Source organism: Rhipicephalus sanguineus, chromosome 1, assembly GCF_013339695.2.
Source record: "Rhipicephalus sanguineus isolate Rsan-2018 chromosome 1, BIME_Rsan_1.4, whole genome shotgun sequence".
Taxonomy (NCBI): Eukaryota; Metazoa; Arthropoda; class Arachnida; order Ixodida; family Ixodidae; genus Rhipicephalus; species Rhipicephalus sanguineus.
Genome location: NC_051176.1, coordinates 174,147,837 through 174,163,553, shown reverse-complemented (window position 1 = coordinate 174,163,553; position 15,717 = coordinate 174,147,837). Strand labels below are relative to the sequence as shown.

At 46.9% G+C, this 15,717-nt stretch overlaps 1 protein-coding gene across 1 annotated transcript in view; it reads right to left on the bottom strand.

Moving 5' to 3' along the window:
* LOC119402602 (phenazine biosynthesis-like domain-containing protein) overlaps positions 1–15,717 on the bottom strand; it is a 52,588-nt gene that overhangs the window by 27,264 nt on the left and 9,607 nt on the right. Inside the window, exons 4-6 of the mRNA XM_037669737.2 lie at positions 14,946–15,058; positions 14,277–14,306; positions 2,774–2,862 (exon numbers count right to left, since the gene is read on the bottom strand). Of these exons, the coding sequence (XP_037525665.2) occupies positions 2,774–2,862; positions 14,277–14,306; positions 14,946–15,058 (232 nt within the window). The remainder of the gene's footprint in view (positions 1–2,773; positions 2,863–14,276; positions 14,307–14,945; positions 15,059–15,717) is intronic.

The window sequence follows — 15,717 nt, the reverse complement described above, 5'->3', positions numbered from 1 at the left end:
GTACCCACTTACCAATGCGGGGGACAATAAACCAGAGTCGTTTACGTAGAGCAGCCCCAGCGAATGAACGAAAGTATATATGCAACTCTGTAAGCGAAGTATAATCTTAGGGGCTCATTCACAAAACTTAAGTATCGTCTACAAGCAGCATTCTAGTGCAGCGGCAATTTTACATTTCGCTTCTTGTTCTACAGTCACTCGGTGTTGCTACATCGCACATTTGCTAATAAGAAAGTTTTCATGATTTTCCTTACCGGCAGTACATCTCAAGCATTTGTTGCTCCAAGATTAATTTCGCACCGCAATCGGCATTTGATTACCACTTTCGAACACGTATGCTTTACGTATACATTTACGTAGTTCATTTTTTGTTGAACACAATTCCACGCGTCAGCAAACCAATCAGGATACATACATTTATTACTGTAAATATAAAAATCTCATCATATAAATTAATGCACGAACTTAAGCGTGGCAACGTTCTATTGTGCACTTGCGAGTCCCTTATTTTCCTCGTACGTTTAGCGCTTCATCTACTTAACTGGTCGAGTAACATCTACTCCAGAGGTTATAAACTTCTTATTTACATGGCGCGCTTATAGATCGAACTCTTTTGAAAATGGTGATGTAATGAAATGGGCATTTTGGGCTGAATTTTTTCTTACTGGCTATATTTGTCATATCTGGAAGAACCTCGCCCGCGAAATTTGTCCGCTTTATTGCAGAAGAAAACGGAGAAGAGTCAAGTAGCGTCCAGCAGAGTTACACGCAAGGATCAGCTTCGTTCGGGACAAACTAATCAAGCTTATTTATCATCTGGTGGTCAGCACTGCGTTTTGTCTACTTACCAGTTAATCTTGGCCGCCTTTGCACCGGGCGTTCCATCAGAAATATACGGTGCATAATGGTTTCGTATTAGAAAGTGGTACCAATAAGATTTATTTGCGAGAAGATTGGGTAAAGTATGCAAACAGATAGCTCTAGAGATTGGTGCAGATACAGACAGGTACACACAAAACCAGGACATACAGACAGGTCCTGGCTTTGTGTGTACCGTGTTTCTTCGCGCTGCCATACGAACGAGTAAGTACAGTGTCGTCCACTCTTAGGGTGAACACGGATCAGCATTGCCGCGCTCTGCGCATCGAAACGAAACGGCGCAGACGCTTGGGAACGTGCTCCTCTTGCTGTACTACAGGGAAGCGATCACGGGCGTGCCAGCACCGGCGTTGGCTGGATGCACTGGCGCTCCGCAGAGCGCGGCCACGCTGAGCCGTGTTCACCCTAAGAGTGGACGGCACTGTACATGCAATCATTTAAAAGAAGCTAAGAGAACATTAGCCAGGAGCAGGGTGACTGCAGGCGTGAGCTCATGGAAGATTTTCTTTTTTTCTTAATTAATCACGCAGAAGGGAAGCGAGTGCGCTGTGACACATCTATCAGCTTGGAAGAGGGGAGGGGGCGAAGTAGTAGTAGTAGTAGTAGTAGTAGTAGTAGTAGTAATAATAATAATAATAATAATAATAATAATAATAATAATAATAATAATAATAATAATAATAATAATAATAATAATAATAATAATAATAATAATAATAATCATCATTTATTTAACGTGCCCAGGAACAACCGTGAGGTCTTTGTGCAGGCGCACGCAAAAAAAAACAATAAAAATAAACAATACAATGCAGACAGTCTTCGGAAATAAATAGAGCAAAAACACGTAGACAAAGAGAAATGAACACAAAAGGGGAGGAGTAAAATAAGACAATATGAGAAATATTGAAGGGGAATAAAAAATTGGATTGCACATATACAACTATGCGGAAAGACGGAGAAGGGAAGACTTTGTACATTGTGCCATACTATGTCAAAACAGTGCAAAGCTCGGATAAAAACAATGATTGTGGACTATGAAAAACGTCAAGATCAAGAAAATTAATATTATAGAGACTTTGTATCCTGTGAACGGTAGAGTGTGGGAAGAAGCAGGCGGGTACATGAAACGGTCTGTTCTCTCTGGTTAACTTACGCTGAATTCGAAAGTTAACACGATTGAGAAGTACAGGGCAGGATATGATACCGTGGACTAGCCTGTAAAGAAATAAGAGATCAGAACGATTTCGTCGGCAGTGAAGTGATGGTAGTGATAATGATTCAGCAGTATTTGAACGAGATCCAGAGTCATTTTTAGCAAAGCGATGGTTATATATGCTGAAGAATTTTTTCTGGACTCGTTCAATGGTGTTACCGCTGGATTGAGCAATGCCATTCCATATCACGGACGCATACTCAAGTTGCGGAAGACATATTGCCGTGTACAATTTGTGTAGGGCCATGGGAGACCTGAATTCTCGAGATATTCTACAAACACATCCGAGAGAACGAGGGGCCCGCATAGCAGCACGCTATAATAATAATAATAATAATAACAATAATAATAATAATAATAATAATAATAATAATAATAATAAGAAGAAGAAGAAGAAGAAGAAGAAGAAGAAGAAGAAGAAGAAGAAGAAGAAGAAGAAGAAGAATTCTTGGGGGTCTTACGCCCCAAAACTATGAGGGGCACCGTAGTGGAGGACTCCGGAATTTTCGACCACCTGTGGTTCTTTAACGTGTACCTAAATCTAAGCACGCGGGCCTCCAGCATTTTGCCTCCATGGAAATGCGGCCGGCATTAGATTCTGCGACGTTCGGGTCAGCATACCGCCGAACACCACGACCACTAGACCACGGCGGCGGATGGCTAGCAGACGGTTGTATTTACCTGGTGCAGGAGTCTTTCAGCCGCACAACGAGCTTCTTAGCATCGGCTGAGTAGAGCACTTCGGCCACAGGAGTGTCACCGACCACGGCCTGCGAGGTAATGGGTACTCAGGATAAACAGCATTCGGGTACAGGGAACTACGTTTCCATTGTTGTATGATTTGATATTGTCCCTGCGAATAACGTATGCATATGCATGCAATAAACAACACAGTAATCCTGCCTATTTTCACCTGTGTTAACCACAATTGTCACGAAAGTTTCTTTGAACGCACTGTATATATGGAGCCAGACGTGCGTCATCACACAGTTTTTATTGCGATAGCAATTATATGGACACTCTTAACGGGTTTTTGCCGTCGGTGTCACCGTCGCTGTCATGTTTCGCATAAAGTCCAAATCGGTAACATGCCCCTGCGCATCGTACCCGCGGGTAAAAGCGCGCGAGCGGGGGCGACGAACGCGGCTGAAGCAGAGATGAAACGAGCCGGCCCATCTCCGCCGCTCGATTGCTGCTCAGGCAGAGAGAAAACGCCCCGTCCGTTTTGAAGGAGCATGAAGGGATGTTGGAGGAGGGGGGGTAGGGGCTCTGTAGCTCGAACAGCAACTGTGAACCTTGATTATAAGGGCGCGGTCGTGATCGCTGGCGCGCGTGCTATCTCGGCAGGCATCAGCAAACGGCTCATATACCCTTCTACGTGCTGTGCTGTGAACGCGAAGAGACTGCACGAAAACGGCTTCTCTCCCTGGAGCGGCCGTATTCTCTTGCACCAGCGTTACGTAGAGTTACGCGAGATCGGATCCAAAAGAGTTAGCTGCGAGCCATACTTCGTATAACATTACAGTTTGTTGCTATCGCATTCAGTGCTGCGCCCTTGCAGTGGCACTGTGATATTTTTTTTTCGCTGTTACAAAATTAACGAGGTTATGGTCCCCATGCAGTCTAGCATGAATTGCTTGTCCCGTAAGAAAACGGACTAGAAGCGTCGGTACATATATTATAACGCCTCCAAAGTGGAAGGCTGTTGCATCGGGTATGCCAGGCTGAGCTTAAATGGGCCCTGCAACACTTTTTCAGCATGGTCAGAAAACGTTGCCGATCGGTAGTCGAGGCTACTGAGAACACGCAAGCCAAATATTATTACGCTGCACGCGGCCTGGAATTTACACTTAATCCTCAAAGTCAGCTAGAAATCGTTCCCTCTTCTCTCGACAAATGATGTCATAAACCCTAACGACGCGCCATAAACATAATGTTCACGGCCATTGGCTGATTGAGCATCGTGAGCTGCATAGTTACCGTGGCCGCCGCGGGATGCTGCCACGTGCCCGCGCGATCACACTGAAAGTAAGCCGCGCGTTCGAAGAAAAAAAGAAATGAAAACGCGCAAGCTCATGACGCGCGCTGAAGGGACGCATCTTCTTGCCCCCTTCCCTCCCTGCGTAGCTTTCGATCAGCGCGCTCGCTATTACGAAAGGAGAGAGAAAGCGTTGAAGCGTGCGACAAATACCTGCAAATCCGCTTGTACTTGACGGATTCTAAAAATTTTTCGGTAGTCGATTCGTGAGGCAATGAGCTCTTTTAATGAAGCCATTCGACGATTACTTGGAAAAGTGTTGCAGGGCCCCTTTAACATTCCTCTTCCTGCAAAAATTTATAAATATTCAACTCAGCTCTCCTGCTATCTCTGTATACTTCAGTTTACGTAAGAACACATCGCGATAAGAAAAAAGGAATGAATATAATCGATATATACTGCATAAACTTAATTTCACCACGTGCCCGCCTGCCACGATGGCTCAGTACGGCATTCTGCTGCTTCAATACATAGGGGCTATACAGGCCATTCGAAAAGGACTTGCTGTGCGCTCAGTTTTGTCATCTCCGAAGGGGTAGCATACGTTGGCGTAGCGGCGGGGGTGGAGGGATGGTTTGGGGGGTTTCAAGCCTCTCCCCCGAAATTTTTCAATTTCGCTTGTGTATATATACACATACAAACGCACGCACGAACATACATAAAGTATAGTACACCCCCCCACCCCCCGAAAAAATTTCTGGCTACGCCCCTGGTAGCATATGTATTGGCGGAAGAAGACTGAAGGACACAAGACCCGCCACTGGCTGCTGAATACGATTTCGATTCATTCCGATTGGGGAGGGGGGGGGCGTAGGCAAAAAAACATGATTGATCCGTCACAGGAATCGGTATAACTCCAAAGTGAACCGTGTCTTCACAGGAGTACGATTGTTTATTGCACACTGATGTATGAGAGCTTGCACAATGTCTTTGGCAGCTATATAGCACCGTTTTACGTGGCTGCACCCACGTTAACGCTAAATGACACATCTCCATCACGATCACTAACGCCAAAGATCATGATTTAACCCTGGTGGTATAGCTGAAGTAGTTAACATACACCTGGACACAGCATATGCTGAATCTCGCGAAAATATAGCATCAACAAGCACATAACACTGGTACTCCATATGCACCCATTCAAAGCGTCGTCATTTGAGGAGAGAAACTCCAAGGTGTGCGCTCCCCAGTAATAGGGCAACCTACGCCTGTGCTCATGCATATACCGCACAGCGCTTCAGGAACGCAAGAGGCAGAGTTCGCAGCTTGAGCCGTGAACGCAGGAAGGGTTCCGCTTCCCGCTATAGCTTGTCTCTCGCTGCACCAAAAGCTGAAACTACCGAAGCGCTCCCTCTCAGCGCTCGTTAGTGTCATGATGCAGTACATCACTTCACCGATCCCAGACGGCAACTCTGCCCCCCGCCAACCACGGTCCCTGTGAAAGAGAGAAGGTCTGAGAAATGTAAGGTGCGTTTGTGAAGCCTCATGCTTGAGCGTCGGTATAGCGGAGTCGCATTCTACTTCCGGCCGCGCTAGCGAGCGGACGAAGAATGAACGGCTCCGATGGAGCGGCGATAGCGGCCCGTGCCGGCCGCGGCAACAGGATCACCGTCGACGACGATAAGGATTACGAGATTGTACTGCCTACTTTGCCCACCGGTCGTGTTGTTAACAACACCTTGTTCTTGCACGGAGACGTGCGTGAGAGGCCCTACAGGGTCGAAGACTTCCGAGACGCCCTTGTCACTGCTGGTGTGCTCTCCGACGTTCTGGCGCTGGGGGCGTACCAGATTAACCATGTCTGGGCGGTCACCCTGAACACCGGAGAAGCCACAAAGAAACTCGCCGCCATGAAGGAGTTGAAGGTGAAAGGGCGTCGGTGTGTCATTTTCGACCCCGAAGACCAGCAGGTCAAACTTCGCCTGCATTGGCTGCTATACGGCGTGCTGGACGAAGACATTCGGACAGCTTTCGCGGCGTTCGGGAATGTAACCGAAGTGACGCGAGAGCGTTGGCGTGTCCAAGGCATGCGTGAAAAGGGCTCAACCACGAGGAGCGTGCTCCTGAAGTTGAAGCCGGGACTAAAGGTGGACGACCTGCCACATCAGGTCAGAGTCGCCGGCGAGTTGGCCCTCGTCGTGGTTCCCGGGCGAGCAATGCAGTGCCTGCGCTGCCATGGAACGGGGCACGTACGCCGTGACTGCAGGGTGCCTCGGTGTTCAAAGTGCCGGCGCTATGGACACGCGGACGCGGACTGCGTCCGTACGTACGCGTCGGCTACCGGGCTGCCAAAGGCGGATGACAACGAGGCGCTGATGGACGTCGCCGAGGCAGAAGAGGCGGCGAGGGGCACGGAAGACGCGAGAAGGCAGACGGGGCCACTGGACACGTCGGCGCTTACCGGCGGTGACGCCCCGAAAGGGGTTGTGCCCGTCGGTCTAGAAGCCGTAAATGACTCGTCAGGGTCACCGGCGAACAATCCGCTGACACAGGACATGCCTGCAGCGTCGTCAGGAGGAGGCACCGGGAAAGGTGTTGTCCCAGCGCTGCAAAGGGCGGCGGTTGACTCTGCTGCGTCAACCGAGACGAATGGGACAGCGACGGACAGTGAGCCAGCTGCCAAGGTCGGCGACGTTAAGACCCCCAAGGAACCACTGGCGGAGAAATGTGGCGTTCCCACGCCTACCAATGCCGCCGCGGCGTCGAAGCGCCCCCACCCGCAGTCCAGCAACGACGGGAGCCAAGCGACTGCCCCTGGCGTCGAGGAGCCCCCTGCCAAGACAGCCCAAGTACGGCGGTCGTCCCTGCGGCCGCGCCCGAACGTGACTTTCGACAAGCGCGGCGCCAACGCCGAGCCCGTTGGACAAGCTCCAGCGGTTGCGCCGGATGGCACTGCCGGCGATGGCACCGTCTAGCCCCGTGCTAGACGTGAGAGGTAAGCACAGTGCTGCTGGTCTCCTTTCCGTTCGTTAAAATGGCACCTGCTTGTTCGTTAAAAGTGGCCACCCTTAACGTTAGAGGACTGGCAAGCAAAAGGAAGCAAAGCCAGCTATATCGACTTTTAACGGAACACGACGTAGACGTCCTAGCGGTGCAGGAAACTAAAGTCGATGGCGAAGAGGAGACCGGCAGCATGGTGCAGCGTTTCACGTCTCGCTTTTTTGCTGTAGTTAGCCATGCAGTGGGCACATCGGCCGGCTGCATCCTACACTCTTAAAAAAAAGTTCGTAAAAAGGTAGTAACTGGAAGGAAAATGTTAGTAACAGCCACTGGTACTAACTCTCTGAGACAGTTACTAACCATTTACAAACTCGAAAGCAACAGGCGTGTTGTTACTACCCAAACAGCCAAGTTACTAACTCGAGTTAGTAACAAAAAGCTACTTTGCTTATAACCCTTCACAGTGCTGCAAAAACATGCATTCACTCACTGAGTGAAAGTTTTTAATATATTTTAATATATTTTCTCAAACCCTTCTCGTATTCACTTTTTTTGATCATGGCTTGAAGACATATAATTTGTACGGCCAACATTTTTAGAGGAATTGATATTTGAGTCTGATTGCACACTCTTAAAAAAAAAAGTTAGGAAAAAGCTTGTAACCACGAGCAAATAGTAACAGCAGCTGTTACTAGCTTTCTTGGACCATTACTAACTTTTTGCTACCTTTTACTACCTACGTTAGCAGACACTTAAAAGTTGCAACGGTTACTACCTCTTGCGTACCGTTACTAACATTTTGCCATGCACCTGTTAAACGAGTTTGTTAAACCAATCTTAGAATTATTATTACGAGCTTTTTACAACCTATTCACTAGCACGGGAATCGATTCAAGTTCATTGAGGCGATATTAGTAAGCTTACTACCCCGTCTTGGGTCTTGTATATTAGGCCATGTTGAGACGATATTATGCAAAATATACATAGCATATTGATTGTCTTAATATGCTTGATTAAAAGACCTACGCTATGTCACCTCGCGCACCTAATACAATCGTACGCTATATAAGTATAGGCGCATAACTTAAGCTATTTATCCTAAAGCCTAGCTGCCCACCGGCACCAGCTGCGTACCCCAGAGGTAGGGCTATATATACTCCTGGAAACGCTTACGAATTATACGTGTCGCGTAGCCTTGTTGTTGTGTATGTGTGCTGTTCTGATTCATGACGTGCTGTGCATAATTACCTAATGATATATCGCAATGTTGATGCTCACAAATTTGACCGTTATAAAAAAAAAAGAGGCGAAAGGATCACGGCTACTTAATTTTTTTTGGTAGTAACCGTTACTACCTATTTTAGAAGTCAGCAACGAGAAGGGTAGTAACCGATACTAAGTGCGTTTGTAACGGCGAGGGTTGTAACGGTTACTAACCTCCCCGTTACTAACCGCACTTACTAACAGGGTAGTAACATATGTGACAAGTAGTTAGTAAACCGAAGTTAGTAAGTACTACAACCTTTTTTTTTAAGAGTGTATTTGTTAAGAAGTTGCCGGGGCTGCAGGTGAACGCCCATTTTTCGTGTGAGGCTGGCCGATCTGCTGTACTTGACTTTTCTCTGAACAACACCGAGTGGCGTGTCGTGTGCGTGTACGCGCCCAACAAGGTCGAAGAAAGGGCCCTGTATTTTCACAGCCTTGAACAACGGCTCAGTGCAGGAAAGCAGTTAATAGTGTTGGGCGATTTTAACTGTGTCCTTAGTGCGCACGACAAAACGAGCACTCGGGGTTTCAGAGACAAGAGCAGAGACATTTTGACGCGTATTGTCGAAAGCTGGGACCTTGAGGACGTAGCTGAATGTATTCAAGGTACGAGTGCAGTAAAGTTCACGCGTTTCGAAGGCCCTAGCCATGCAAGACTCGACCGCGTTTACGTAGCTGCCGACATCCTTCCGCAATGTACCAGCTACGACGTAGTCCCGGTATCGTTTTCGGACCACTGCCTAGTACAGTGCTCTATCGGAATCACCAAGCGAACCACCTCGTTCTCGCGGGAAACATGGAAATTAAACAGTAAATTATTGCAGGACGAGGAGTTTAATTTAACTGTAAATGAATGCATCTCCAAATTAGACCCTAGTGAAAACCTTTGTATTTGGCAGCAGTGGGAATTATGTAAGGAATCTTTAAAATTAAAAGCAATTGAAAGGGCAACGTGTATTCGGCACGAAGAGAAAAGGAAAGAGAAGGATTTAAAACTGCTGCTTAGTAAGCTACTCGAGCAGGAATGCCGAGCCCCCGGTAAATGGTCAGAAGACATCAGAAAAGTAAAACAAAGGATTGAGCAACTGGATGAAGAACGTTATCGCGGTGCGTTGGTGAGGGCAAGGGCAGAGGACACAGCCGCGGGTGAAATGCCATCGAAGCGCGCGCTGTGTTTGGAAAAAGCACGTGCCGAAAGAAACCACATCCACGAGATAGAATGGGGCGGGTCGCTAACAACCGATACAGAGGACATTAAAATGGCTTTCACTGAGCATTATCGGGCATTATTCGCCGCGCACGACGTAGACCTGGCAAAATTCAAAAACGAGTATCTGCCTGTTTTGCCCCGCGTGGCCGATGAAAGAAAGGAGAAGTTGCAAAGGCCAATAACCTCAGCCGAAGTTGAAGTAGCAATAGATAAGTTAAATCCTGGAAAATCACCCGGACCTGACGGATTAACCGCCGCTTTTTATAAACAGTTTAAACACGAAGTAAGCCCTATCCTCACAGTCATATTTAATGAAGCGTACAAATTAAACACATTGCCACCGTCATACCGGTCTTCCCACACAGTACTTATACCCAAAACAGAGGACCCAGATAAGCTAAAATTTCTTTCAGGGTATAGACCAATAGCCCTCACTAACGTAGAATACAAAATTTATATGAAGGTTTTGGCTCGCAGACTACAGACTGTGATTAAGGACATCGTCGGGCCTCATCAAACGTGCGGTATCAAAGGGCGATCGATTGTGACCAATATTCACATAGCGCGCAGCATACTTGAATGTTGTGATTATTCAGATGAGCGAGTTGCCATCTTACAGATTGATTTTCAAAAGGCATTCGATTGTGTTGACCATAGAATTTTGTTTGCTCTGTTAAATTATGTTAACCTCGGTTCTGTTATTTGCGAGGGAGTGACCCTGGCGTACCGAAACTGCACTACGAAGTTGATCGTGAATAAGAGTCTGGGGGCCCCCATTAGTGTGCAACGTTCGGTTCGTCAGGGTTGCCCCCTCAGCCCTTTGTTATTTTGCATGTATATTGAAACTCTCTGCATGAAAATTGTCAATGAACAGAGCATCAATGGTTTTGAGTTACACGCAGCACAAGTTAAGCTGCTTGCATATGCGGACGATGTGGCTATTTTTTCAAGGGACAAACGTAGTATCGAACAGGCTGTCGAAACCGTGCGCGATTTCAGCCAAGCTACAGGCAGCGGAGTCAACTGGTCGAAGTCCCTAGGGCTCTGGCACGGATCGTGGCCAAGCAAACCTGACCACTTCGCTAACGTGCCTTGGGTGACGACCCCGGGCAAGTATTTGGGCGTCCCGCTCGATGGTTATCGCGACAGCGATCATTATTGGAAAGGTCAGGCGAAAGATATACGGGAGAAGGCCGATAAGTGGAAAGGAGCCGCCTTATCGATCTTTGCCAGAGCCACTGTTTGTAACTTGTTTTTTATCAGCAAGTTGTGGTACGTAATGCAGGTGCTGCATTGCTCCCGGACAAATGTGCAGAAGTTTCACAGAATATTTGCCATATTTGTCTGGGCTTCTGAGTGGGAGCGATGCAGCCGTACCAACTTGTTTCGACGGGTTAAGGACGGGGGACTGGGGCTCGGTCACTTGTTTTTACGGCAGCTGGTCAACCGGTTTTTGTTTTTTAGAGATGTCACCGATCCTTTCCTGCGCACGCTATGTCAATTAAGATTGGGTAGACTTCTGCCTGAGTATGTTGTGTCTACCGAAGACTGTGTAGGAGGGATCGGTGGCTTTTACAGAGAAATTGTCTCGAGTGTAAGATTCCTTTCTGTACGATTTTCCAGGGAGTACCTGGCCGTTGTGAAACGGAAGGAACTTTACTTTGCACTATGTGAAGTTGTCTTCCCAGTGCCTTTGTACAGGTCATTGTACGAGGGAGGCCCAGGCAGCAATGTTTTAAAGAGGGTAAAAAAAAATGCACCTGCAGCCTGGAACGAAAACATTTTTCTTTAAGCTGCATTCGGGAACATTGCCAGTGAAAACGTTTTTGGATAGGAAGGGGTGTTTTTTGCCTTGGGGTACGCATTGTATAATATGCAAGTTACCGGAAACAATAGATCATGTTTTTTTACATTGTTGGGAGGGGGTTTATTTTTGGGATGTGTTGCAGAGAGCAATTAAGAAAGAACTTCCCTTGCACCCGTACGGCATTCGATTCCTGAGTGTACAGAACGAAGATGGCGTTCCATTTGACGCAATCATGCTCATGGGCCTCCACTCTTTGTGGCGTTCGAGAATGGCAGGTCAGCATTTCGACAAGGATGCGAGGCCTGCCCGAGCTTATTTCAGAGAGTGTGTGGACTGGTTCCTTGATATTCATAAAGCGGCACCGGAACCACCCGACTGGCTCTCAAGAGTAGAGCCACTTGTAACATTGCCTGAATTTTAAACTGACGATACCAGCATGTTGTTGGTTGATATCTGCCACCTCATGTAGAGTGTACATATATGGTAAATGTATAGCAGTGTTGTCTGTGTAATGAGTTTTTACCAAAGCCAGGTAATAAAAAAAAAAAATCGGTATAGCGGAGTGCGTAGAGTGCCCGGTACCTATCGTCGCGGACCGAGACGTCGTGGGTTCGACTCCCAGGTCATCCAAATCAACGAAACTTCTGGTTTTTTTTTTTTTTTGTCATCTAGCTGTTCGTGTGCATTTTACCGGTGACACATCCGTGACGGAAATGATGTCAGTGAAGCCTTGGTGGACCCCGGCATAAAACACTTTCGTGTTAAAAAACGCTCGTGTATACCGCACTTGGAGCACGTAAGACACAAGGTGTTAAATTTTATATCGAACCAACGGTATTGCTCACACAGCCCCTGTGCCGATTTGGTATAGTAGGGCAAATGAATAGATAGACCAATCCAAATGTGCTTAAGGTGCCCCTAAACCACCAACGATAATTTTTTAACATTTTAAGTAAACGCGCGCATCGAATTCAGAATGCCGTCACGATGAACAATGCCAAACGCGGCAGCGCTACAAGCCGCGGGCGCGCTATAAATTCTACGTACAATCCCGTGCTCCTCTTCAGGCCTTTCGGTAATCCCTAGCGTTGACCGTGACGTCAGCATTCGCGTCTGGTTATGTCATCCACAAAAATAACCTGTTTTTTTTTTTGTCTGCTCGCAGGTACGCGCGCTCGTCGCTTTTCCTCCTCGCACGGTGAGAAGGAGCACTCGGCCAGGGGGAGAGACGAGCCGACGAAGGGAGCATAGGGAAAGGAAGAGTGAAAGAACGAGGGCCTCTTTTGGATCATTAAACGCGTGTAACTCTGCTATTACAGCACCGTTCTGAAAATTTTTCGCGGCTACGTGCTTGTTGAAGACTCGCGCACAACTGCAACACCACAACTAAATTTCAACTTCTAGGTGGTTTAGGGGCCTTGTAAGGCAAGAAAAATATCGCTCTCCTTCGGGGCGTATGACACACTCTATTTCCGCGCATGCAAAGAACGAGGCCGACACCTTTCAGACGAAACTTTTTTTTTAACACGAAAGTGTTTTATGCCGGGGTCCACCACGGCTCCACTGACGCATTTTCGTCACGGATATGACGTTGTAAAATATAAAGACTAACATATGACAAAGGAAAACTAGAAGGAAAAGTTCCGTCACTGGGAGTCGAACTTATGACCCCTCGATCAGCGCGCAGCGCGAAACGACTCCGCCACAGACGGCACGTTCTTCGTCTTACTAACAGCATGCTATTTATATACACCATTTGCCGGTGGCGGTACTCAGAAATCAGGGTACATAAGCGTGTTTTCGTTATCACTGGCGAGATGGCGCGAAGGGCTCGAAAGGCGCGCTTTAAAGGTCGTCGCCCCACGCGTTGAGATGAGCGTGCGCCTCTACAGGGCGTGGTCGCTCCATCGCGCGCGCTTATCTTGTACGTCTTGCGCTATCACCGCAAGTTCGCGTTGAAGTTACAGAGAGCACGAAGGTCGCTTCGCTCGCGCAGCGGCCGCTTTTGCGAAAGGAGCGCGCTGCTCACAAATAAGTTACAACTGTGACAGTTCGCGCTCATCCTGTGTATACTTGTGCGTTCGTTTCGTGCGTCCTCCTTTGTATTTGACCAGGGTGCTTTAACTGTCGAGCTGTGACAGTTGTTAGTTCTCGCTCATCCTGTGTATGTTCGTTCCGTGCGTCCTTTCTGCTTGAGCAGCGCGTTGCAAGTTTCGAGCTGCTTGCCGTTCTGCGCGTGACATTACTTGTTGCTATAGCATTCATTCCTTCGCCCTCGGGGCGAAAAAATGCACAACAAACGCTCAACTACGTCTGTGAAGACACGTTTCACTTTCGTGTTATACCGATTCCTATGACAGAGGGATCAGCCATGTTTTTTTTTTCTCTCTCTCCCGTTGTTCCCCTGAAAGTGCAGGGCATTCTATTCAGTCGTAAAGCGCGAAGCCTGCACCATTTGAAAGGAACAGCGACATTCCAATATCGACTCAACTCCCTCTTTTACAATGAACAGCAAAGAGAAACAGCTCCATAATGATAGTCCATGGCTTTCCGAATTTTCTGGCCCAAGGTACCTGCTTGCATGCGGTTGCATTTTCATTATTTAATAAACAAGAGAAAATAGATATTTGCCCCGCGGGCATGTAGGTTATATACGGTAAGTATACGGCAGATTATCTAGTCAGGCAGAGCACGACCTTTATTTATACTTGCTACAATCTTTCTAGTGGCAGTATTTTAGTGCGACAACGATCACAGATAGTCAAGCACCTAATCTTCTAACAACACACCTGGCTTCATTCACATACAACTGTGACTACTTTAACTTAGCGGCTATACCTGTACATGCCCGAATATTGTACATATATGCATAAAAGTGTAACCCCTGGCGACAATCTGACAATGTCCAATTGGTTATACTCACATCCAGAAGGTCCCGGTAATCTTCCTCTTGCTATCAGCACATGAACGGTGGAGTGAGTTGCGGCGACATGCGGAATAAGAAAGCAAAAAGGTAACTTTTACTGCCTTGAACGTGCCACTCGAATATCAACTCTGTTAAAAAAACCGCGCGAAGGCGTTCCAGATGTACCGAAAAATGGCATTTCAAGGAGATGTGCACGCATGCAGATGTACAGTTGATGCACGTACGCATATTATTCGTTACGATGTACGCTATCAGTAGTAAGGTCAGAGCAATTTTATCAACACTGTATGTAATCACTTCCAATGCATTCTGTGTCCGTACCTCCCTATTGCATGCTAATAAATTAAGTCATACACCTCTCACATTGCTAACGCCTTAGATCTCCATCCCCGCGCTGACTGCATTTGCTAAAATTGTTATTCGATGAAGTTTTTGTGTGTCATTCTCTACAATAATTTACTCGCTGTTGTAATTTTTACTGGCACAGAAAAGAAAACATTTCACTGCGAGCATCATTAGCAATGCACTTATTTGTCTAATCCATGTGACGTTACTGCGAGGGCTCTTCTATTCTTTCGCGAACAAAGGAAGTAATCAAGCAAGCAAATATAAAACAGCGAGAAGCCATGAGCGCTTTCAGAAATGTGCATTTGTTGAGACACCGACCACTGCTACCGAAGACCTTGCTGGCAAATCAAGGACGACGGTACCATTTGTCTCCCTTGACGCTTTCAGCACACCACTCTTGGTGTAGAACTGGAGTTCCCGAGACTCATTTCCTGCAAAGGATCATTTCGTAAGCAACATTTGCAAGACTACAAAGCGCTCACGTTTCTAATATTCCTACATCATTTATAGGTCAAATAAGTGCAATACGTATGGACATGCGGGATATTCAACGGTGTTTTTTAACGGTCGCAACCAAATGAATTGCGAATACGCTATGAACGAAGGCTTCGTTTTGATTGCCTGCGGGAACATTAGACAGCAAAACCAGACATCACAAGAACGAGGGACACGCGACAGTTCTTGTGAATGTCTGGTTTTGCGCTCTAATGTTCCCAAAAGCTTCGCGCCATCTTGCCGAATTTCAAGTTTTGTTAAACTTTTGATTTCCTTGTATGGTGCTGTAGTAGTTTTTCAGTATGAATCATCAGTGACTATTAACTATTATTCTGCGCTTTATTTAAGTCGTGTTTATGTACAGGCGTTCTCGAGGGCCGTTGATGTAACTGTTGCACTTATAAAACACAGGCTTTCCTATATAAACGACATACAGTTTCTCGAGGGTGTCATATAGAATATTTCGCATCGACTTTATGACAATGCGATCTTATCCTTCATTCTTATACGTGTTAATTAGCCCTAGCGCAACCGTAAGGTGGCCGTATAGACAGACATTTTTTTTTTTTTTCGAGCACGTTTCAGGTGTGGTATG